Source organism: Chiloscyllium plagiosum, chromosome 27 (genome assembly GCF_004010195.1).
Source record: "Chiloscyllium plagiosum isolate BGI_BamShark_2017 chromosome 27, ASM401019v2, whole genome shotgun sequence".
Lineage (NCBI taxonomy): Eukaryota > Metazoa > Chordata > Chondrichthyes > Orectolobiformes > Hemiscylliidae > Chiloscyllium > Chiloscyllium plagiosum.
The window spans coordinates 25,498,293-25,524,413 of record NC_057736.1 but is presented as its reverse complement, the minus strand read 5'-3'; the positions used below and the strand labels follow the sequence as shown (position 1 = coordinate 25,524,413).

Here is a 26,121-nt window from a genome sequence, read left to right as displayed (position 1 = left end):
CATCTGTTCTCTTCAGGTAATTGGGTATTCAATGGCCTCCACCCAAAGACAGTGCAACATCTTTAGTTTGGGTGGAGCTTAATGCAATATGAGCAATGGCAGATCAGCTATGATCCTGTTAAATGACAAAGCAGGTTTGAGGGTTGGAATCGTCTACTCCTGTTCCTACTTCTCTGGTCTCATTAACATTAACTTCTTCAGAATCATCACCCTAAACATAGTCTCCTTTAGCATTGACAGTATCAGTTTCACATGATATTTAACGATAAATAAATTTAGTCAGCAATCCCTAAATCACCTATATCTTAAGACCCACACAAGTTCAAATTCCCTGTAATAATATTTAATTTTTGTGTGTCATGTAGTGTCTTTTGCAGTAACCACTCAAGAATAATAGCAACATTTTGTATCTGAAAACAAAACATTTTAAACAAAGCCCATGATGGAGCTGTCAGGCGGTACAATAAATAAAGGCATTTAAATAATTTAATAAGCCTGGTGGATCACTCGTAGGATTTCTCACAGTAATCTGGAGGATGCATTACTTCCCCACATTCATCTTTTGATTGTGTTGTTTTTTTCTCTCTCATTCCCCTTTCATTTGTCTCTGACTGCCAAATGTCTCTTTTAAATCAAGTTTTACCTCAATTCCTGTTTTGTTTTTCATTACTGTCTCCCTTTTGGTATTCTGATCTTATTTACTCTCCCTTTGTACACTTCTGCAGGACTTGTTGATCATATTGGGAGTGAATTGATAGTGACAGGTCCCACTTAATGGCAGTGAATACAGAAAGTACAGTATGTGGATTTACCATGTCTCTCCTGCTTCCAAGAAATAACCTTTCTACACTTTGTTGCTTTACTGTTTCCCATCCATGAGCGCCCTTTTCCTGTAAACAATGGTCTTGTGTCACCCATCTGTTTCCCTTCCAAATGTTCTTTTACACATTGTACATTCCATTTGATTTTGACCCTTTGTTTCCTCTTTGCCAGCTCACCACTCTGTCCTCATAATCTTTTCGATAAACATTATCTAATGTTCCTTCAAATTCTACTTCCCTTACACTATCTTGATGCAGGGCTGGAGGGGGCAATGACCTGAATCTTCTGAGAGCTTCAATCATTGTTAATTCAGGAAATAAAATGGAGATGATAATTAAACAGAACCAATTGAATGAAAGAGGCTTCATGGGACTACGAATAAGCTTTTGTGTAAAGCTTTGTTCTGCTTTCTTGTTTGCAAAATGAGCTAGATTCATTTCAAAGTGTTGGACAGGGCAAAACAACTTGACCACTGTGTTTATTACTTATTAAAAGCCACAGAAGCAGGTATTACTCTTGATATTATGTTCCCAAAGCATGGCAATTGATGTAGGTGTGATAGAAGAAACATCCAATATTTCAACGTCTTATAACAAGATTAGAGAACATAAAGTAACTAATTAAAGGCATTATTCTATTGTTTACAATGTTTAGAATCTTTTGAAGTAATTTTATTTTGTGAATAAGTACACTTTGGGTAGCAGAGTTTTTGCTGGGTTGGATGATCATGTTTGATTTCCTCTGGCCTTGTTTCTGTACACTATGCTGTACTGAAAAAGAAAATTATTGTATTAGTGTTTTATAATTGGAAAATCTAACTTTCCTATGAGTTAGATGCTGATAGCTTTGCGTATACACAATTCTCTTGAACTTAGTGCATAATGTCTCCACTGAACCCATCCTTCACATTAGCAATTAGAGAGGGGTTGACATCCTCAGATGACTATGTGCTGTGTGTATTGTTTGGTTCAGGAAAAATTGTTATGACTGAGCTTTCCTCCTACTAAGTCTGTTGGGGGGAGGTTCACTTACATTACACACAAGGGAGAGATTTAATTACTTTTGAATCCTGGATGCAGCAAACTAGTTAATTTGGCCTCAGGAAATTTCTGGAGACACCAAATGCAGTGTCAACAAAACTTGGCACCATCAGGGTTTCACACACAGAGCTGTTGTTGCAGTCCCCACAGACAGAAAAAAAAACTACAAAAAAAAATCAATTTCCCAGGGCCAATGAAAGAATTTCACAGGACTTCATATTTTAAGACATTTACTGTAACAAAAAAAATTTAAATCAACATTGACTAATCATTACCTAGAAGGAAACCACATGAAATTAATCTTTCTCCATTAATTAATTAATACATCAAAAACCCCATACCACTTCTATACAATATACTGCATTCTCAGCAGTTATGTAGCTTTGAGGATAAAGTCTCAAAGTATTCACAGCTCTAATTTCACAATACTGTGATTTTAGGAAAGACAAGCAGGAAGGGAAAGGTAGTGGGGCAACTTTGTTAGTAAAAGATTAAACAAGTACAATAGCAAGAAATTATCTAGGCTTAGAAAGTCTAGAAAAACACAAAATAATCAAACAAAGTACACATCTTCATGAAGGGGAAGTTATGCCTCAAAATTTTAGTACAGTTCTTTGAGGAGGTAACAAGTAGGGCGGATAAAGGTTTCATGAAGAGATAAAAGCCAACGGTGTTGGGGTATTAGATTACCATTGATAGAAGATTAGCAAACTAATAGAAGATGGAGAATTGAGAAAGATAGAGCATTTTTGGAATGGCAAGATGTCAGAGAAATTTGCCCAATAGGTTGGAGATCACAAAACACAGCTTGAAGTGAAATTGACAAACAGTTTATTGCAAGCGATATCGCTGGAAGAGAAAACAGACCAGCTGACACAGAACTGACAGTCTGTACAGTTGTTCAGATTTCTCTTCCCAGAGCTGAGGATGAGACCAGCTTTATAGTAATGCTGCACAATGACACTGATTAAGAAATGGGAAACTTATCAAGAAATGGAGTAATCTAGTTACAGTGATGCTAATTGGAAAACAAATATCGGATGAATGTTCTGTTCCTTCACACAATGCAACATCCTGACCATATCAACTGTTCCGTTCCTCTTTACAGGTAGGTGTTAATGTCTCTTCTGAAGTGGTGAGGTGCTTCCATTGTCCTGTTCTGGAAGCATGTCCTTGCTGGTGCCTCTCTGTCTGACCTGCTCTTTGTCTGGCTTTGGTATTGCTAGGTTGTGAAACTGCCCTTGGGGCTTTGAGATATCTGTGGTGCTCTGTCATTGTCTGTGGGAGCTGTGTATTCTCTTGTCTGCGTGCTGTCTGATTCGGCTTGTGAGTTGCTTGGGAATTCTGGGTGTTCTGGTACAGTTTGGCCAATTTTGCTTTTGTGGCCTATCATCAGTTAGCAAATCTTTTCTCACACAAGCCAAAACTAGTAGAGTGCCACAGGGATCTGTTCTGGGTCAACAATTACTAACAATATATAAATGACTTAGATTCTAGAAGCGAATGTTCTATCACCAAGTATGCAGATGATACAAACATAGGTGGGAAGGCAAGTAGTGAAGATGATGCAAACAGTTTATGGAGGGGTATAGACAGACTGACTAATTGTACAAAAACATGGCTGGTGGACAAGAACATGCAAAAATGTGAAGTGATGCATTTTGGCAGGAAAAATATAAGAGTTAAATAGAGAAAGACTTTGGAAAGGTGTAGCACGGTAAGATTTGGGAGTCCTAGTGTAAGAATCACACAGGGCCAGCATCCATGTTCAGGGAAGAAAAATAAACTGTCAGCCTTTATTTCAAAAGGAATGAAGTATTAAATTGCTCAAACTATACAAGGCTACCAATCAGATCAGGCCTGTGAACAGTTTTTGTCCCCTTATCTAAAAAATGATATACGAATTTGGTTGGCAGTCGATTGATTCTGAATATGAAGGGATTTCCTCATGACGAGATTCCCAAATGCAGTACTCAGTATCTGCTATGTTACCCAAACCATGGTTTATTTTAAGAACAATGAGAGGTGACTTTATTGAAACATATAAAATTCTTAACGTCCTTGACATATACGGATATACAGAGGTTGTTACCCCTTGTCAGAGAGATTGGGAGCAGAGGGTATAATCTCAGAGTAAATTGTTGTCCACTTAACTCAGAAATGAGGAAGAATGTCTTCTCTCAAAGAGTGGTGAATCTTTCCCAAAGATGGTTGTTGAAGCTAGATCATTATGTATATTACAAATCATTTCAAGACTCGCTGGTATATTCAAAGCTAAGATGGACTGAGATGATGGATTTTTAATGAGTAAGGGAATCAAGGGTTTTGGGAAAAGGGCAGAAAAATTGAACTGAGGAATTTTTGGACCAGCCATTTGGCTCATCGAATGGCAGAGCAGACTCAGAGAGCCATATGGTCCACTTCTGCTCCTTTGTCTCATGGTCTAATAGTTCAGATTCAACTGTAAATATTTATTTTAGACAAATGTTTGCATGTCTCTGCCATGTTAAAATGTGCAAGTGTGAATGAGTGATGCAGATGTTCACTGCAGAGAATTTAAATTATTGTGTGGGATATGTACAAACATTTATCCTCAATGAATTTCTTATAACTTGCTTAGAATAGATATAAATATAATATGATTATGAATCTATAGCCACTCTTTACCTCTCCATTGGTGCCATGATAAATGATTAGCATCACATTGCTGTTTGTGGAATCTTGCTGTCATGTTTCTTACAATATAACAGTAATGACAATTCAAAATGACTATAACAAGCTCAGGAAAGTGTTATGTAAAGTGTTTTTTTCTTTTGAATTTGGATCTCTACATATGCTCATCTTCCACCAATGTTCTGATGACATGATATTCTATCAGCTGTTTGAAATAAAAAGCTGCTTTTGAGGAAGCAGCATTAAAATGAACTTGTCAAATGCCAGGCCACCAACCATAAGATGTCATAGAGTTTCTAATCAATACAAAAGACAAAATTCTCAAATGCAGTACTCAATATCCGCTGAGGTACCATTGTCTCAGTTTATTTGAATGCTTCTGCTAAGTTTTTGTTTAATCTTTGAGAAAAAGAAAGAACTCATACATATTTCCAAAATTCTTTCTGGTAGGTGGTAGTAAATTTTCTGTATGGAGTTTTGTGGTCACAGTACTTATTCCCTCTGGTAAATTTTAACTACTTGTCTGCTACATCTTAATGATCTTAATCAGTTGACTGAATTTTAACAGCAGCCAGCATCATAGTATCATAGTCAAACATTTTGTGTAAACTTTATAGACCATTGGCAGTTCAAACTGAGTTTGTGGAGAATTAATTTCTATTGGTTTTGAATCAAAGTCACAGATTTTATGGTTGTTTGTATAAGCATTTCAACATTGCTTATCTTTTGTGGCTTTTAAGCCTTTAATGTTTTGCATTGAAATTTCTGTCCTTGGCTTTCTATGGTTTCCAATGATTCACATCCACTGTTTACCCATTGTGAGACTCCAGATGGGAACACTGAACACTTGAACACATTCAAGATGCTGTTGGGGTCATCATAGGTCGTAGTTCAATAATAAAAGGGCTCCTGCCACATGGTTCTTTATGCAAAGTCACTTTCCTATGGCTATCTGAAGATGTAGCTCTTCACATTTCTGTGAAGAAATCCAGTTTGGAAAAGTCAGTGCCAAGTGCTTCATTTGTGGTACACAAATGCCAGGCAATGGTCTTCACCAATAATAAACAATCTAACCACCACCCAATGACATTCACTGGTGTTACCATCACACAATGCCCCACTTTCTACATCCATGAGGGTTACCATTGATCAGAAACTCAACTGGACTTGGCACATAAATCTAGTGGCTACTAAAGCAGGTCAGAAACTAAGAATGCAGCAGCAAGTATCTCACCTCCTGACTCCCCAAAACTTGTCCATCCAAGGCACAAGTCAGGCATGTGATGGAATACTTCACACTTGCCTCAATGAGTGTAGCTCAAACAACACTCAAGAAGTTTGACGCCATCCAAAACAAAGCGGATTTGTACCACATCCACAAGCATCCATTTCCTCCACCACTGACGCTCAGTTGCAGCAGTCTGCACCAATTATAAAAACAGTAGAAATTCACCAAAGATGCTCAGACAGCAAATTTTGAACCCAATATCACTTCCATCTAGAAGGACAAGGGCAGCAGATACATGGGAACACCACCACTTGCAAGTTCCCCTCCAAGACACTCACCATCTTGATTTAGAAATATATTGCTGTTCCTTCATTGTCTCTGTGTCAAAATCCTGAAACTTCCTCACTAACAACATGGTGGGGGAACCTACAAGACAGAAGGCAGCTCAACATCATCTTCTCAAGGGCAACTGGGGTTGGGCAATAAATACTAGCTAGCCAGCAACACCTACGTCCTACAAATTAATTTTTAAAAAGTCATGAACACACTGTTCCCATATGTTGAATTAAATCTGGCATGAAATGGGACTTGCTTGCATGAATACTTATCTTTTAATATTTCCTGCTCACCTTTAGCTCCCTATAACATATAGCCTATGGTATGTGACTATTACCTATTCTAAAGACATAGAGTCATGGAGTCATAGAGACGTTCAGCATGGAAACAGACTCTTCAGTCCAACTTGTCTATGCTGACCAGATATCCTAAATTAATCTAGTCCCATTTGCCAGCATTTGGCCATATACCTCTAAACCCTTTGATTCATATGCCCATCCAGATACCTTTTAAATTTGTAATTGTACCAGCTTTCACCACTTCCTCTGGCAGCTCATTCCGTACATGCACCACACTTGGTGAAAAATTTGTCCCTCAGGTCCTTTTTAAATCTTTCATCTCTCTAGTTTTGGACTCGCCAACTCTGGGGAAAAGACCTTGCCTATTAACCCAATCCATGCCCTTCCATGATTTTATAAACCTCTATAAGGTCACTCTTCAGCCTCTGATGCTCCAGGGAAAAAAACATTCCAGCCTATTCAGCCTCTCAATATAGTTCCAACCCGCCAACCTGATAAGAACACAAAGATCTTCTTTTTTCAATATTCCAAAACAATGGCATAGTTTCTATCATCACTTGGGCTCAGATCTTCTGACAGGTAGACCGTTGGTGCAGAAATTTAGACAGGAGCTGTACATTAGGCCCATGTGGAAATCCAGATGCAGCTGCCACAGGAACTGCCTAGGAAGTTTGAACTTCTAAAAGGAAAATACACAATCTCTGGAACTCGCCAAAAATGTCCATGACTCTGCTCAGGATTGGATGGTTCTGATTCACTGATGCAAATACTAAGCCAGGAAAAGTTAGAGGAATTAAAACGCCTTTCAAACTTGGCTAACTATGAAACTGAACACCACTAATTCATTAGTGTCATTGCCCCTCCTCACCATAATCTCTCTCCTGAACCTCTTCTGTTGACTTGATTACTTACTCCCCATAGAACCCCTGGACCCTCCACTCCTCAAACCTATTCTACCCTCACACATTCCCCATTCTCAAACCATGAATCCCGGTGTATCATTTGGACCTGACACATCCCCCCTAACCTGACCTGGACTTTGGCTGCCATGGACCCTCCATATATTTAAATTTTTAAATCATGTCTCTTCTGATATGCTTGTTGCTTATCTTAGTATCTGTCATTCCTAACTTCTTGCAATTTCAATATAAATGGGAGCCAATGGCCGAGCAATATTATTACTAGACTATTAATCCACAGACCCAGGAAATGTTCCGGGAACCTGGGTTTGAATCCTGCCATGGCAGATGGTGGAATTTGAATTTAATAAAAAAAATCTGGAATTAAAAGTTGAATGATGAGGATGAAACTATTGCTGATTTTTGGGGGAAAACCATTCTGGTTCACTAATGCCCTTTCGGGAAGGGAACTGTTGGCCTTGCCTGGTCTGGTCTACATGTGACTCCAGGTTGACAGCAAAGTGGTTGATTCTTAATTGCCCTCAGGGTAATTAGGGAGAGGCAATGCATGCTGGCCTAGCCAGTAAAGCCCTCATCCCATGAATTGAATTGTTGTATAACTTTGGTAGTAACAACATAGTTAGGGAAAAGGTTAAGGCTTTGCAGAGTGAATACAGGAGGTTGGGTAGAAGATTAAAAAGCAAGACCTAAAAGGTAATAATTTTTGGTTTACTCCCAGTGTCACGTTCAAATGAGAGTAGGAATAAAAAAATAAGGCAGATAACTCAATGGCTGAAGAGATGGTGCAACATACAATGATTCAGATTTTTGGATCATTGGGATCTATTCTCGACCAGAAGAGATTTGTTTAAAAAGGATGGGTTTGACCTGAACTGGAATGGACTGACATTGTGGTGTGGAGATTTGCTAGTTCTCTCTTCGGAGTCTTTAAACTAGTCGAGAGAGGCTCTGGGGTTTCTAAGTAGCAGTGAAAATAGAAAGGCAAATGAGGATGATTCTGAATCAAAAAGGAGCAAGTTAATTAGAAAAGGCAGACAAGAGCAAGTCAGAGAACGAGATAACTTTGAAAAATTAAACAGCATTTATTTCAATGTCAGGGATCTTACAGCTAAGGCTGATGAACTCAGGGCATGTATGGGAACATGAGACTGGGATGTCATAGCTATGGCTGAAGGAAACCATAACTCGACTGAGGGAAGGACAGGATAGACAATGTTCCAGCTTTTGGATGCTATAGGAAGAATAGAAAAGGAGGTAAGACAGGAGCAGGGGTGGGGTTTTTGATGAAGGAAAACATTACTACTCTATTTAGGATATTTCTGCTGGATCATCCAGCTTTATGGGTAGAACGTAGAAATAAGAAAGAGATAATTGCCTTGATGGGATTACACTATGGGCCCCCAAAAGTCAGAGGGAAATTGAGGAACAAATATGTAGAATGATCTCAGATGTATGTAAGAATAATAAGATTATTATTTTAATAGGGGGTTTTAATTTTCCAGACTGTGGACTGCCATAACTTGGATGGAGAGGAATTTGTTCAATGCGTCAAGATAATTTTCTTTATCAATATGTAAATGTACTTACTAGAGAAGGAGCAAAACTTGATCTTCTCTTTGGAAATAAGGCAGGGCAAGTGATTAAGTAGGAGAACACTTTATTAGGTCATAACTTTATTAGTTTAAAAATAGTTATGAGAAAGGATAGGCCTTCCATCAAAGTTAAAGTTCTTAATTGGAGTAAGGCAAATTTTAATGGTATAAAACAGGAACAATCAAAAGTTGACTGGAATAGACTGTTTACTGGTAAAGTGATAACTGACAAGTGAGAGGCTTTCAAAAGTGTGACAATGAGAGTTCAGAGGCAGTATGTTCCTGTTAACATGAAGGGTAAGACTACTTAGAGTAGGGAACAATGGATGAATAAAGATATTGAGGTTCTGGTCAAAAATAAGAAAAAGTTATGTATTAGATATAGACTACTGGGATCAAATGAATCTCTTGAAGAGTACAAAGGATGGAGAGGAATTCTTGAGAGGGAAATCAGGAGGGCCAAAAGTGAAATGAGATACTCTTGGCAGATAAGGTTAAGGATAATCCAAAGAGAATCTACAAATACATTAAGAGCAAAACAGCAACTAGGGAGAGGATATAGTCCCTTAAAGATCAATGAGGTCATCTATATGTTGAAATTCAAGAGATGGGAAAGATACTAAATGAATATTTTACATCAGTTTTTTTCCGTGGAGAATCAAATGGAAGATAGAGAATTTGAAGAAATAAATATTGAGGTTTGAAAACAGCTCACGTTACAGAAGAGGAAGTGCTGGAGGTCTTTTGAAAACATAAAGGTGGATAGATCTCTGGGACTTGGTCAAATATATCCCTGGACATTGTGGGAAGTTCGAAAGGAAATTGCAGGGTCCCTAGCAGAGATATTAGTATTATCTATAACCATGGATGAAGTGCTGGAAGACTGGAGGACTGTAGGGTCGCTAATGTTGTGCCTTTATTTAAGACAGACTGTAAGGAGAAATGTGGAAACGATAGACCTGTGAGTCTAACATCAGTCATTGATAAGGTGTTGGAGGTGATTCTGAAAGAAAGGATCTATGTATATTTGGAGAGACAAGGACTGATTAGGGATAGTCAGCATGGCTATGTGTGAGGGAAATTGTGTTTCCAAACTTGATTGAGTTTTTTAAGGAAGTAACCAAAAAGATTGATGAGAACAGAGTGGTAAATGCTGTTTACATGGACTTTAGGAAAGCCTTTGGAAATTTCTGCTTAGTAGATTAATTAGTACAGTTAGAACTCATGGGATTCAGGGTGAGCTTGCCAATTGGATACAAAATTGGCTTTATGATAGGAGACGGGGGTGGTGGTGGAGGGTTGTTTTTCAGATTGGAGGCCTGTGACCAGCAGTGTTCCACATTTATTGGAACTGGGTCAACTTTTGTTTGTCATTTATATGAACAATTTGGATGAGAATTTAGGAGGCATGGTTAGTAAGTTTGTGCATGACACCAAAATTGGTGGTGCAGTGGATGGTGAAGAAGGTTATCTAAGATGACAAAGTTGGGTCAGATCGGTTGAGCCAATGGGCTGAGGAAATGCAGATGGAGTTTCATTTGGATAACTGCGAGGTATTGCATTTTGTTAAAACCCATTGCTTCAGTATAGGATTTGGAAAGTCATGTTGAGAATATACAGGACATTGGCAAGGCCTGTTCTTGAGTACTGTGTACAGTTCTGGCTGCCCGGCTATTGGAAGGATATTATTAAATTAAAGAGAGTTCAGAAAAGCTTTACCAGGATGTTGCTGGGAATGGAGGTTTTGAGTTGTAAAGAAAGACTGGATAGGCTGAGACTTTTTTTCCCCTGAAACATGGAAGTTTGAAGGTCGAACTTAAGAGGTTTTTAAAGTCATGAGGAGCATAAATAAGGTGAACGACAAGGGTCTTTTCACTCGAGTGGGGGGAGTTCCCTTGAGTGGGGGCAACCCTTTTACACAGAGAGTGGTTTGTGTGTGGAATGAGCTGCCAGAGGGAGTGGTAGCTGCAAGTACAGTCATAGTGTCTAAAAGATATCTGGATAAATACACGAATAGAAAATAATTTGGTGATGCCAGTGTTGGACTGGGGTGTACAACGACCTGAGAAAGGAGCAGCGTTCCAAAAGCTGGTGCTTCCAAATAAACCTGTTGCACTATAACCTGGTGTTGTGTGATTTTTAAGTATGAATAGAAAACACTTAAAAGGATATGGGCCAAATGCAGGCAGGTGGGAATAGTTTAGTTTGGGAACATGATTGGTGTGGACTAATTCGATCAAAAGGTCTGATTCCATGGTGTATGACTCTATGACTCTCCAGCTCTCTTTACTCAGGAGAATGAGGATTAAGGTATATAATTCAAGAAGATGGAATGTGAAGTAATTTAGCACATTGATAGAAGAAGCGAAGAGGTATTGGAAGTTTTGTCAGAATTCAAAATTAGTGGCCATATTTAGAAGGGGAGAGGAGAATGATTTTAAAAGGACATGGGAAGCAACCTTTTTATACAGAGAGTGGTTCATTTGTGGAATGAGCTGCCAGGTGAAGTGGGTATAATTACAACATTTCAGAAACATTCAGATAAGTACGTGAACAACAACGGTTTGTAGGGATATGGGCCAAATGTAGGCAGGTGAGACTAGTTTGATTTGGGAACATGATTGGTATGGACTAGTTGGATGGAAGAGTCGGTTTCTGTGCTGTAAGACTGTAGCTCATGAGAACAGATCCAAAATTATAGGCCTTACCTAACCTCACCCAATTTGTGCCAAGTAAGTGGCAAAACAATAGCAGAGGGAGTTTACTGTAGGCAGGTATGTGGTCATTGACTTTGGAGCTCAGAAAGATAAATTATAATGTTGCAGTTGAAGAATATATCTTCTGTTTACAATGATAATGATTCACAATTTGTGATTCACTTTGAAAGCCTGAAGTGGAGCTCTATGGCTCATTCACCGTGACACAAAGCCATATACAATGAAAATCTTTCAAATGAAAAACATGTCACTTTCTGCATGACATCAATGAACTAGTCAATAAACTCGACTGAAAGTAGGAAATACTCAATTCCATTTAAGAGGCATCAATTCTGTCAGTTCATTGTGAGGTCACAAGCATTGACCAGAGACCCATTTTCATCATTAATTTCCCATTGTATGAAATTGGTATTTCACCTTGGGATTGTTTTCAGACCTTTTCGAAAGAGATTGAGTTGCTGAACAAACAGTCAACTGGGTTTTGCTGTTCAGACAATTAGCCGTTCCTGCCCACAAGTGATTCAAGTCATGATGTAAACCCAGTCTAAACTGTTCCCATTGTTCAAGGCACAAAGCCCACCAATGAATGAAACCGGAGTTGACACAAGGAAGACCCTTTTTAAGCAGTGAGTGTTACAAGTGTACAACCCAGCAGTGTATTCAACACAAGTACCAGATTGGAATCAATTTAAGATATTTGCCTCGAGTGTGTAAGCTTATAGGAAAGGTTGCTAACCTAGAAAGGAATTTGCATTTCAATCCAAATTTCCTTCTTTTATTATAAGGAGGAAAATTTAATTAAAGGTGTACGTTGTCATGTACATCTTGAGTTACCCAAGTTACCAAACATATACAAGACTGCCTTCATGCATTAGCAACTCTGGAACCACTTTTTTCCATTTATTTCCATGCATAACGTACATGAGCTTTCAAGTGTTTGTACTTGGTGACATACACAATAGGAATGTCAACTTTTTCTCCAACGTTTGAGGGTTAGAATGATGTCCTTTTTTTCCAGCAATAAAGTTTCAACTTTGATCTCCAGCATCTGCAGACCTCACTTTCTCCTCGAAGACATACACAATAGGAATGTCAACTTTTTCTCCAACGTTTGAGGGTTAGAATGATGTCCTTTTTGATTTGCCTTCAAAAATATCTCACGTCTCTACTGTTCCAACTGCCGCCGAGACATTGACCGCCTCAACCTGTACACCCCCCTCACCCACTCCAAACTCTCACCCTCACAATGCGCAGCCCTCCACTCCCTCTGCTCCAATCCCAACCTCACCATCAAGCCAGCGGACAAGGTGGAGGGGGGGGCAGTGTTCATTTGGCACACTGATCTCTACACCGCTAAAGCCAACTTGAAGACACTCCCACCTACTGCCCCCTCGACCACGGCCTTACCTCCCAACACCAAACCATCATCTCCCAGACCATACACAACCTCATCGCCTCAGGGGATCTCCCATCCACAGCTTCCAACCTCATAGGTCAGAAACCCTGCACCGCCGGTTCTACCTCCCACCCAGGATCCACAAGCCTGACTAGCCCAGCCGACCCATCATCTCAGCCTGCTCCTGCCCCACTAAATTCATCTCTACATACCTCGATACTGTCCTATCCCACCTGGTCCAGGAACACCCCACATACATTCAGGACCCCATCACCCCGTGGCCGAATACTTCAACTCCCTCTCCCAATCTGCCGAGGACATGCAGGTCCTGGGCCTCCTCCACTGCCAAACCCTAACCATCTGATGCCTGGAGGAAGAACGGCTCATCTTCCACCTTGGAACCCTCCAACCCCATGGCATCAGTGTGGATTTCACCAGTTTCCTAATTTGATGGGCTGAATGGCCTGCTTCCACACTGTACGGATTCTCTTTTTTGAGAGTAGGATTCTTTCCTTAGCACTTACACTGACCTGGTAGGATCTATTATACCTGAGATGATTCTACTTTTAATTAAGTCATTTTTTTAGTTGCTATACAGGTTTCTATAAACTGAGTTAATGGCATTACATGCTGATCAATAGACTCCTTTTCTGTTGGCCTACAATATTCAATATGTACTGTTCATAATTAACATTCACTTGGGGTTGAAAATGTGCTTTCAAAACTTTTAAAATCTCTGCCATATGTTTTTAAGGCTCTTCAAAGAGATTAGGTTTAATATACTTTGAAACAGTTTCTTCCAAACAATGGTGAAAGTTTAGTAATTTGAAACAATTCTGGCTTGCTAAACAAGCCTGTTGCTATTACATAATTCTGCCATTGTGGAAGGAAAAAATTCCAATTTAGCTTCAAATCCTTTATCATTTGAACAATAGGGGGAGAAGTGCAGCCATTTTCTCTTAACCAATGTTTTAAATGTTGGCTTTTTTGTTTTCATTTTTTTTGTATGGCAGGTTACAGCTCCGTACATACCTGAGTCTCCAAATCAGTAGCTATGACTTCTTAGCGCTTTGCAATAGTCACCTCATTCTCACTTCTGACAGCACATTTCAAGTGTACTACAGCAGGATGTTCAATAGAATTGAAGTGAACTTAAAATGTCTGCCTACTGTATGGGCATCTCATCATTGAGGTCACATGGTTATTATTTCATTTTAATTCAAACAGAGAATGTATAAGATCTAAAATGTGTAAGATCTAGAATGTACTGTCTGAGAGTGTGGTAAAAGTAGATGTAATCATGACTTTCAAAAGACAATAGAATAATTGACTGAAGAGAAAAAATGCAGGACGAGAAGCAAAGGGCAATGGAGAGGAACCTGTTCAAAAGCTCATCAAGAGTACCAGCACAGAAATGATGGACTAAATGGATTCTTTCTATGCTGAAATCATTCTATGATTTTAAACATAAAAAGCTCCTGAATATTAGCAAAATACAGCAACATCACAAGGGGTCACTTTAACAACCTTTCAACTTTGTGTTATATATCAGTTTTCTTACTGGACATCTGTAGCCATTCAACTCTGACTTTTCATATCAGTTTAATATCCTTGGTGTCTTTGTAATTCCTTACTCCAATAAAATGGGCCACTGAAAAATTGAAACAGTAGAATGAACAATTCAGGCTATTCTGAAGGGAATATTCACCGAAAAGTTTTTGAATAGAGCTGAGCTTCTGTTGTTTTCTTGCTATTCTCCATATTGCCAAGATCATGCATGCGTCGTCTGTAGATTGGCAGGTTGAAATATCCTGACCATATTGCCTCTTTAAGTGTGTCAGACTCCACCAGCTTCCAGGTACACTAACATTCTCAATTTAAAAAGTACCTTCAAGTACTCAGAATTTATGAAATCAGCCACTTGCATGCATTCATTAATGTACCAAAAGTGCTAAGAATAAAAGGGGAATGAAAGCAGAAGAATGAGGGACAGTGTCTGTCCGTGGATACATTGCAAGCATTTTGTGCAGTAACTACATGGGTTCTGTTCAACAAACACAAAGTCATGAGGCATCTTTTGACAAATACATAGCAAATGTGCAATTACAGTAAAAACATTGAAAACATTACAAAGTTTGAATATTTGTAACATATTTACAAGAGCAACTACTTTCTTGGAACATGGCCCTCATGAATCAGACATGTAACGAGATGTATAATGAATGATTTAGGTATTTAGTTTAAAGACACAGCATATGCAAAGTACAGGGAGACCAATCAGCAACTGTAAAAAGAAAAAAATGCATTTGAGGCATGATCCTTTATGAAAACTTAACTTTGCATAATGATTCTCGCTGCTTTGGAGATAATGATGATATTATGAAGAAGTTGCACAATGAGAACAGTGCAACATCAATTGAACTAGCATTTTAATACTGAACAACATATTTAGGTTTAGTTAAAAAAAAGCATCTTCAGTATGCAGATCACAGTTTAAGATTTGAAGGTTCACCAAATTTGTTCCTGGGGATTGGGGGTGGGGATGGCGGGGGTGGGTGCAGTGGTGGTGGGGTTTTCCTCTGATGAAAGACTAAGTAAGTTGAATTTCTATTCTCTGGAGTTTAGAAGGAGGAGAGACAATTTCATTGAAACATAAGATTCTGAAGGGATTGATGCAGTAGATCGATTGGTCGGGGTGTCTAAAACATGGAGGCTGTTTCTTAGTCAGAGGCTGATCATTTAGGATGGGCTAGGAGGGAAATTTCCTCACAAAAACGGTAGGGCTTTTTTTGAATCCTCTACTCCAGAGGTCTGTTAATGTTCTATCAGTGGATACATTAAAAATTCACTTTTTCAGATGTTTGATTCCTCAGGGAAATGAGAGATATGGGAGCAGGCAGGAAAGAAGGGTCAAAGTCCAGGAACACCTATAATCACATTGAATAGCTGAGCAGTACAACAGGCCTTATTTTCTACTTGTGTTTTCTTCTTGTGCTCTTGTTAAGCAAACAAGTGTATTGCATTATGAACAAACTCAGTTACAAAATCAGGTGCCAGGACAATCTGAAGGAGTTGCAGTGGATTATGAACAGGTTAAGTGACTAATAGGAAAGCAGGATGTATTTCAAGTGATAATTCACTACAAAATGACAGCAGAGAGTTTAACCTTGTGTATCAGTTACAGAAAGTTAACTGTTGCAAGCAATTTGGAAAGCAACTGGGATTAGATTAGATTAGATTACTTACAGTGTGGAAACAGGCCCTTTGGCCCATCAAGTCCACACCGCCCCGCCGAAGCGCAACCCACCCATACCCCTACATTTATCCCTTACCTAACAATACGGGCAATTTAGTATGGCCAATTCATCTAACCTGCACATCTTTGGACTGTGGGAGGAAACCGGAGCACCCGGAGGAAACCCACGCAGACACGGGGAGAACATGCAAACTCCACACAGTCAGTCGCCTGAGGCGGGAATTGAACCCGGGTCTCTGGCGCTGTGAGACTGTTGGACTTTATTACAAAAGAATTGAAATAAAAATTGATGAGTCAAATTATGTTAGACCTTAGTGAGACAACACCTGAGAAGCTGTGAAATTTTGGTCACCTTACCTGAGGAAAGAAATATTTACCTTAGAGGGAGTGCGATGAGCATTTACTACACTGATTCTGAGATTATAAGATTGTTTGATGAAGCACGATTGAATTGATTCAGCTGATAATCCCTTTGATTGAGATGAATGAGAATTGGCCTATAAAATTCTTAAGATAGAATTTACGGCATTAATGGTAGCTACTAGAAAGAGTGTTCCTCTGAGTGGACAGTATAGATTTAGGGATCACAGTTACAGAGTAGGGGATTGACTATTTAAAACTGAGCTGAGAAGAAATTTCTGAATTCAAAGGAATGTGGATATTTAGATTTCTTTACCCCAGAGAGCTGAGGATACCTGTTGAGAGTGTGTTGCTGGAAAAGCACAGCAGGCCAGGCAGCATCTGAGAAGGAGGAGGAGAATCGAGGTTTCGGGTAAAAGCCCTTCATCAGAAATGTGGCTAGGAGCCTCGGGGATGGAGAGGTAAATGGGATGGGGTCGGGCTGGGGGGAAGGTAGCTGACAGTGCAATAGGTAGATGGAGGTGGGGTAAAGATGATAGGTCGGAGGGGAGGGTGGAGCGGATAGATGGGAAGGAAGATTGACAGGTCAGACAGGTCATGAGGGCGGTGCTGAGCTGGAAGGTTGGAACTGGGGTAAGGTGGGGGGAGGGGAAATGAGGAAACTGGTGAAGTCCACATTGATGTCCTGGGGTGGAACGGTCCTGAGGCGGAAAATAAGGTGTTTTTCCTCCAGGCGTCGATAAGGTGTTCTTCCTCCAGACATCGTAAGGCACACTACACATGGACTTTGGACCACATTCAGACCAACCCAGTTTGGACCTGAACAGGATACCCAGTACCCGCTATAAACTCCACCCCGAGGCTTCCAGCCTCATTCCTGATGAAGGGATCTGGCCCAAAATGTCAATTTTCCTGCTCCTCAGATGCTGCCTGACCTGCTGTGCTTTTCCAGCAATACACTCTCAACTCTGATCTCAAGCATCTGCAGTCCTCACTGTTTCCTACTGAGGATACTCGATTGCTGGAATATTCTAAAGGGACTATTCAAAGGTTTCTCTCTGAGGAAATATAGGACAAGGTGGGACAGTAAGGAGATCACCCCGATTGCATGAAACAACAAATTAGGCCTACGATTGCTCTTTTTTTTTGGTGTTCTTCAGCAGGGGCTCCAAGGAGTGAGAAGTACTGAGTGGGAAGGGTATAGGGAAAGAATTCCAGAATTTAAGGCCAAAATAGCTGAAGGCACTACTTGTTCTACGACATAGATTAGTGCTCTGTCACTGACTGTTGATTGCACTCAGTAACTTTAAACTAACAACTGTAAATCTTTTAATGTTCATTAGCCCATATATACCAATATGAAGCACATACAAGTAAATCACCTTTATCCAGTGGTTTGCATTTAAACCCTTTGCTAGGATACAGAATAGTTTTATAATTTGACTGTAATTGGAATTTGGTCAAATTGAGATAATGTAATAGATCAGTCTTCTTGAATCAATTCAAACTTTGAAAATAAATTATTGTCCATTCTTTACAGGTTTGAACAGATAATTCCAAAGACCAGCTTTTGAACAATTCATTATCTGTACTATCTGCTTTAGTGGGCAGAAGTTAAGCTGTATTTTAAAACTTTTCTTCATAAAATGTTGAAAACAGAGGGAAGTAAGATAATCAACCTGCTCTATTTTTCTGCCTTTATATTCTATGTTTTGGTTTATTTTTTCTGTGTTTTAAGATAGCACCAATGAGTGGAGACACTATACAACAGTTTTCACTGTATTTTGTAACAAGATGACACATGACAATAAATAAATCAAATCAACATGTTTATTGATGGAATAAATAGCAAATAGCATACTGTCTAGCTGGTCTAATTGCTGCATTATCAACCAGTGGGACTGAAGTCAAATACAAACTTTGATAAGTATTTATTACTTGGCAACTCTTACAAGTTTTGTTTTTTGCCTGGACTACTTCTCAAACACTGGACAGATTAATTTTAAAGGAGAGAGAAATAATTGTCAAGACTAATTCAAAACATGAGAGGTGCACCTCTAGTGATGGGTGGAAGGATTGACATTATAGCATCACAATTCTGTTGATTATTCCAGTCAAAAAGTGTGGCGCTGGAAAAGCACAGCAGGTCAGGCAACATCCGAGGAGCAGGAGAGTCGACATTTTGAGCATAAGCCTTTCATCAGGAATGTGGGCAAGGAAGGGGGCTGAGATAAATAGGAGGGTGGAGATGGGGCTGGGGAAAGGTCTCTGGGAAGGCGATAGATAGATGCAGGTGGGGGGTGATAGAAAGGAGAGTGGAGCAGATAGGTGGGAAGGAAGACGGACAGGTAGGACAGTTCAAGAGGTCAGTGCTGAGTTGGAGGTTTGGATCTGGGATGATATGGTGGGACAGGAGATGAGGAAACTGGTGAAATCAACATTGATGCCATGTGGTTGGAGGGTCCCAAGGCGGAGGATGAAGCATTCTTCCTCCAGGCATCAGGCGGCTTGGATTTGGTGATGGAAGAGGCCCAGGACCTGCATGTCCTTGGCAGAGTGAGAGGGGGAGTTGAAGTGGTCAGCCATGGGATGGTGGGGTTGTTTGGTGCGTGGGTCCCAGGAATGTTCTCTGAATCATTCCATGAGTTGGCATCCTGTCTCCCCAACGTAGAGGAGACCATATTGAGAGCAATGGACACAGTAGCAGAGGTATTTGTGCATGAAAATCTCTGCCAGATGTGGAAGGATCCTTTGGGCCCTTGGACGGAGGTGGGTGGGGGAGAAGAGGTGAGGGGGAAGGTGTGGATGCTGGTTTTATAAGTCTTCCAGCAGTGAGGGAAGATGCCAGGAGTGGACAGTGGAGGATGTGGACCCAATGAGGCAGGTGTAGAGGAATGGTCTGAGGAATGCTGATTGGGGCGAGGAGGGAAATATATCTCTGGTGGTGGGTGGCAGAAGTGGCAGAGGATGATGTATCCGGACGTTGTGGGGTGGAAGTTGAGGACCAGGGAGTTTCTATCCTTGTTGCAGTTGGTGGTGTGGAGTTCCAGGGCAGAGGTGCGGGAAGGGGAGGAGATGCGCCAGAGCGCATCGTTGACCATGTGGGAGGGGAAATTGCGGTCCTTGAAATAGGTCGTCTGGTCAGGTCCACATTATGATGGTCTGAATGTAGTATCGAGTCCATACGGGATAAGTTGGTTGTGTAGGCAGATGCTGAGGAAGGCGATGTGGCTATGTTTGCGAGTCTGCTTCAGCACGTGGCTGAAGAGCTTCAGGGCAGAGGAGACAACCTGGGGGGAGCAATGAGAGACAGGCTCGTTGAGATCCTTGTAGAGAGAGGAGAACTTCTTCAAGGTGGGCATCCTTGGAAGAGGCTTCACAGCAAGTTTACTGCAACTAGGAGAAAGTGAGGACTGCAGGTGCTGGAGATCAGAGTCGAAACATGTGGCACTGGAAAAGCACAGCAGGTCAGGCAGCATCCGAGGAGCAGGAGAATCGATGTTTTGGGCATGAGCCCTTCATCAGGAAGGGGGAGTGGGGGAGACTGCGATGGCGGCTGAGAGAAAAAGAAGAGGGTGGGGCTGGGGGTGAAGGTAGCTGGGAAGGCTTCAAAGGATCCTTCCACATCTGCAGAGATTTTCCTGCACATCCAAACACCTCATCTACTGTGTCCGTTGTTCTCGATATGGTCTCCTGTACATTGGGGAGACAGGACACCAACTCACGGAATGTTTCAGAGAACATGTCTGGGATCCACACACTAAATAACCCCACTGCTCTGTGGCCGATCACTTCAATTCCACCTCCCACTCTGCAAAGGACATGCAAATCCTGGGCCTCCTCCACTGCCAAATCCAAACCACCTGATGCCTGGAGGAAGAATTCCTCATCTTCTTGGGACCCTCCAATCACATGGTAATGTTGATTTCACCAGTTTCCTCATCTCGCCCCTCCCCCCACCTCATCCCAGATCCAACCCTCCTACTTGGCACTGACCTCTTGAACTGGCCTACCTGTCCATTTTCCTTCCCACCTATCCACTCCACCCACCTCTCCAACATACCACCATCATCTACCTATCACCTTGCCAGCTATCTTCCCACCCCCAGCCCCAGACCCACCTCCACTCTCCTCTTTATCTCTCAGCCACCTTCTCCGTTCCCATCCCCATTCCTGATGAAGGGCAGATTCTCCTGCTCCTCGCATACTGCCTGATCTGCTGTGCTTTCCCAGCACCACACTTTCCGGCTCTGATCTCCAGCATCTGCAGTCCTCACTTTCTCCCTATTGATTATCCCAGCCCATTCTGAAGACTGGACTATTAAAGAATAGTGAGAATGGGTGATACAATAAGATGGAGCATGTTATTGTTTAAAAAAATAGGACTTTACATCAATAAAGGCTTTTTCTTCAATTTACAAAGTCATTCCTTTGCCTTTTGCCATCCATTCACATGTTCAGCTAAGTTTTGCAAGCAACAGGTTAACTGAAAAAAAATCAGTTTAATTGTTTGCAAATTATTTTGTAGATGTTTGTAATAGTTTTAAATTTCGTAACAATTAAACAGTAAAATATTGCTTGTGTCACATTTAATATTTCCAATGATATAGATCCAAGACAACTCTTCCAATAAAGTTTGTGATTCCAACTTTTAAAATAATTGGCAACTATAATATTATAATGTTACCATATTTTATCAAAATCTGTCATGGTATCCTTGATATTAACAAATTCCTTCTGGGTTAATTATAATACTGGAGACTAATTTTAATAAATAACTGATTTATTTTAAATACTGACAAATTTCGAGCGAAATGCCATTTTGGTTGGTGCTCAACATTGATTTTTTGACTTTATATGTATGTGTACATATATACAAACAGATATATGTTGTTGCAGTACATAAAAGTGGACCATGCTGCATTTTTTATCATATTACAAATTGCACATCAGGAATTTTAATTAAACACATGATCTCAGTGATAAGTGTCAGGAAAACATTTACAATTAAATTTCTGCAAATATTTGTTAACAAAGCTTTATATTGAAACAAATTTGTAATACAGAATTGTTTTTCCTCTCAGGTTGTTTATAATAAGCATGGTACTCGCTATTTTACAGAGTAGCCATGTCTACATGATTTGTACAAATACTTTAAGCAAGCCAAAAGAAAAGTTCCAAGTTTGCAAAGGGCCAGGGCAGCCCATTTCCCCCTGTGTGAAAGAAGGCTGTCACAATTTCAGCAATTAATATTCAACCAGTAGTACAGCTTGTGCAGGCCATTTTCAGTACACTGAGCTCTCCTATAAAAACGTACATGACAATCTCATAAGTTAAAAAAAAATGAACTGGAGAAACTCAGCAGGTCTGGCAGCATCTTTGGAGACAAAAACAGAGTTAGTGTTTTAAGTCTGAACTGACTCTTCCTGAGAACTCTTTCTTTCTCCCCAGAAACTGCCAGACCTACTGACTTTCTCCGGCACTTTCCGTTTTTAATTCAGATTTCTAGTATCTGCAGTGTTTTGCTTTTAGATGATGTATTGTTCACTTTAGCTGCCCTGTGTAATGAGTCAGCCAATACTGTTTGTGTTGTACAGCACAGTCAATTTACAATTTCACTCTTAATAATGGATCTCATGAAACACTTGAGATGCAGTACTTCCATATGTTAATTTTGAAATACAGTGCTATTGTTTTTGTCAAAAGTCGAGAATCTGAATGTATGTTTTCTTGAATGCTGAGGTGCAGTCATTTGAACAGAGTGCTATTTATTTGCATAAATGTATAAATCTTAAATGAAGGCTATTAGAAGTTCTGCATCAAAAAAAAAGTTTGATTTATTTCAGCCTAAATAGATAATATGGACAAAGAAATACTTTATACATCAGCACATTTTTCTTTAATTCCATTTAATGACAATCTATATTTTAAAAAAAAGTTTAACTAATAAAAAGTATCTCTATATTTTAGACACAAAAGATATTGAGCACAGATATGGTTTTATAAATATAAGTTGTATCTAAATCTAATAATCTGGTTAATAAAGCCAACGAGAAATGTTTAGAGCCAGGATTCATAGCAGGGTCTCGCATGCCGATATCAGACATCAGTCAACACCCATACTTCCTTGTATGATCCCCCTACTATTCTCATTGAGCAAAGAACATTTCTTACTCACATTTCTAATTTATTAAATTAGCCACTTCAGCTTGTTAAATGTATTCTATGTCAAACTTAGCAGAAATGAATACCTGTCACTTTGGGTTAATACTTGAAATGGAAAAATCTAAAAGAATATACTATAATTGAACAATGTTGTCACATGGTAAAGTAACAGAACTTTCCTGACCAGAGTTGATCGCACAAGAAAGAAACAAAATGACTTTCTTAGTGTAAGGAAATGACTAATCTCGATATAGACCAAGTGATGACCATAACACCTATTATTTTATTGCGTGTGATGGGTAACAAAATTAATCCTTTATCTTCACATTAAAATGATTTCATTTTGCCTTCTCAGATGCAATCATCCTCAGAATTAGTGGGTGCAGTAGGGATAGGAGTTTGCTGGCAGTTAAAAAAAAACTGCAAGTAGAGAAGGAATCTATCCATTGCTCACTGTCAAAAACAAAATTTAAAAAGTGCTTCTAATCTTAAATATCCACATTTTGAAGATATATTAATATTGTGCTTTGAAGCACATCAACAAAGTTTGGCTTACTATTAAATCTGATCAGCAATTGGTGTACCTACAATGAAAAATGGAAATGGCATTTTCTGATGCATTTATAGACATAAGTTGCTGCTTTCCAATTTTTTGTCCCACCCAAAATGTTGAGTTTGACACATCAAATTCTCTGATGTTATGGCGAGATGACGCCTTGCTTAATGAATTTGAGCAGTTCCTTGCGGTTGTTCAAGATGGTGTCGTAACTCTCCTGCAGCCGGTTTTGATGGTCCATTACTTTCTGCTGAAGATTGCGGATCCAACGCAGCAGGGCCAGCCGTCGGTACATGATCACCTGGGTCTGATGCTTTTCTTTCTCTTGCTCTTTGAACCTTTGCTGCTCTTGAAGACTCTGGACTGCCTCAAGTATTGAGGGCAGTAGGGAATCAGCAGCTGAAATTCCTGACACATTTTCATTCTCGGTTGGTGCAGCTCGCTGCCATAGATCAAGGTTATCACTGCTTACTGTTCCACTGGCCTCCCAGATGCTTCCTTCGACACTGTCTGGACTTTCAATACTCAGGCAGCTGCTGGAATAGCCATTGTCATCTGAAGGAGAAATAGCAAAGTCTTCAAAATCCTTAACTGTGCCTGACCTGCTGGTATGGCCCATTTCAGCTCCTTCTGGTGGAACTCGGACATTCTCTACAGTGATTGGTCTTCTGCTCAATTCTAAATTTGGAGATCTTTTCATGGGAAAACAATTACTCATCTCTTTCTCCACTTGTAAAACTGGTTCACCTTTTAGGTTGAGGCTGAATGTGGCCCCATCAGAGTGAAGCTGGCCAAGGTTTTCATTTGTGTCATACACCTCATCCATAATGTTACAATTCTTATCTGGTTTGACTTCTGTAGCACAAATGGCTTGGTTTCTGATTTGATGGTCCAGTGTCCCATTGCAAAACAGAGAGTTTGAAGAAATTTCATGTGCGTTCAACTGCTCAACTGCAAACATTCTGATTTACGAAAGGTGAAAAATAATAGTAACGGAAAGAACAATAAAAATGTTACATAACAAACTTACTTCAATATACAGTAATATTTTGTAACATAGCAAGCTATTGAAAATAAGACCAATTTTCCCTACAAAATAGGAACAAATGTAGGCCATTTGACCCCTCAAGCCTGCTCTGCCATTCAATTAGAATCATGGCTGATCTGATATTCCTTACGTTCACTTACCTGCCCTTTTTCCGTAACCCTCGATTCCCCTAATGACCCAGAATCAATCTATCTCAGCCTTAAATATACACGAGGACTCTGCCCACAGCTATCTCTGGCAAGGTGTTCCAAAGACTCAACCCTTCAGAGTAGAAATTCCTCCTCATCTCAATCTTAAATTGATGCCCCTTTATTTTGGGACTACGCCCTCTTGTCCTCGACTCTCCCATGAGAGGAAACATCCTTTCAGCATTTACCGCCAGCCCCTTAAGAATTCAATTTTTTCAATGAGATTGCCTCTCATTCTTCTAAATACCAATTAGTAAAGTCCCAACCTGTTTAGCCTTTGCTTGTAAATTAATCCCTCTCCACCAGGGATCATCCTAGTGAATCTTCTCTGAACTGCCTTCAATGAACTGATATCCTTCTTTAAATAAGGGGACCAAAACTGCTCACAGTGCTCCGGATATGGTCTCACCAATACTTTGGGTAGTTGCAGTAAAATTTCCCTACTCGTATACTCTAACCCCCTTAAATTAAAGGCCAATATTCCATTATCCTTCTAATTATCTGCTGAATCTGTGTGCTATGGCCTTCTGCATTTCATGCATAATTACTCCTAAGTCCCTTTGTCTTGCAACTTTCTGCAGTTTTTCTCTATTTAATATTCTAAAATGAGTAATTTCACACTTGCTCACATTATAATGCATTTGCCAATATTTTGCCCACTTAACTTGTTAATCTCTCTCTTTATTGCTGTTTGCATCCTTCGGACAACTTGCCTTTCCACCTGTTTTTGCGTCATCATTTTGGCTACATTATGTTAACTTCCTTCTTCCAAGTCATTCATAGAAATTGTAGACAGGTGTAGTCCCAACATCGATCCCTGTGGAACTATGTTGGCCATGGATGGCCAACCTGAGAAAGAACCCCCTTATCCCCACTCACTATTTCCTGTCCATGAGCCAATTCTCTATCCATGCCAAGATACGACCTCCAACACTGAGGGCTCTTATTTTATGACAATTTTTTTGAGAGGTAACTTGTGTGCCTTTTGGAAGCTCAAATACAACACATCTACTGGCTCTCCCAATCACTCTAGTTGAGTCCGACACAATTTCTCTTTAACGCAGCCATTCTTACTCTGTTTGATTTTCCAAATGTTCCACTATTGCATCCTTAATAATTGATTCCAATATTTTTTCAACAATAGATGTCAAGCTAAATGACATATAGTTATCCACTTTTTGTCTCCCTCCCTTTTTGAAATAGGGGTGTCACATTCATAGTTTTCCAATCCTCTGGTATTTCCCCTGAATCTAACAAATATTGGAAAATTGTAACCAATGCATCCAATTTCTCTGTAGCTCCTTATTTTATGATCCTAGGATGCAAGCCATCAAGGCTGGGAGCTAGGGGTGACAGATCTTATCTGCATTCAGCCCCATTAGTTTGTCTACAACAACCTCTCTAGAGATGGTAATGGCACTTAAATCCTCCCCAGTATTCTTTAGCATTAATGGAACATTCAAAGCATTTCCCACTGTAAACACTGATGGAAAATATCTACTTAACTCCTCTGCCATTTGCTTGT

General features: G+C 39.9%; 1 protein-coding gene across 5 annotated transcripts in view; it reads right to left on the bottom strand.

Annotated features, from left to right (window-relative positions):
• Positions 1-1,511: 1,511 nt before the first annotated feature.
• Positions 1,512-26,121, bottom strand: part of LOC122563668 (UPF0500 protein C1orf216 homolog) — a 41,422-nt gene continuing 16,812 nt past the window's right edge. For 4 of the 5 annotated variants that reach the window (XM_043717712.1, XM_043717713.1, XM_043717715.1 and 1 more), the window contains one exon: positions 21,405-24,322. In XM_043717712.1, the coding sequence (XP_043573647.1) occupies positions 23,503-24,321 (819 nt within the window). In that variant the 5' untranslated portion in view covers position 24,322 and the 3' untranslated portion in view covers positions 21,405-23,502. Of the gene's footprint in view, positions 1,593-21,404; positions 24,323-26,121 lie in introns of those variants that run through there. The other variant, XR_006315688.1, reaches the window with a different exon arrangement.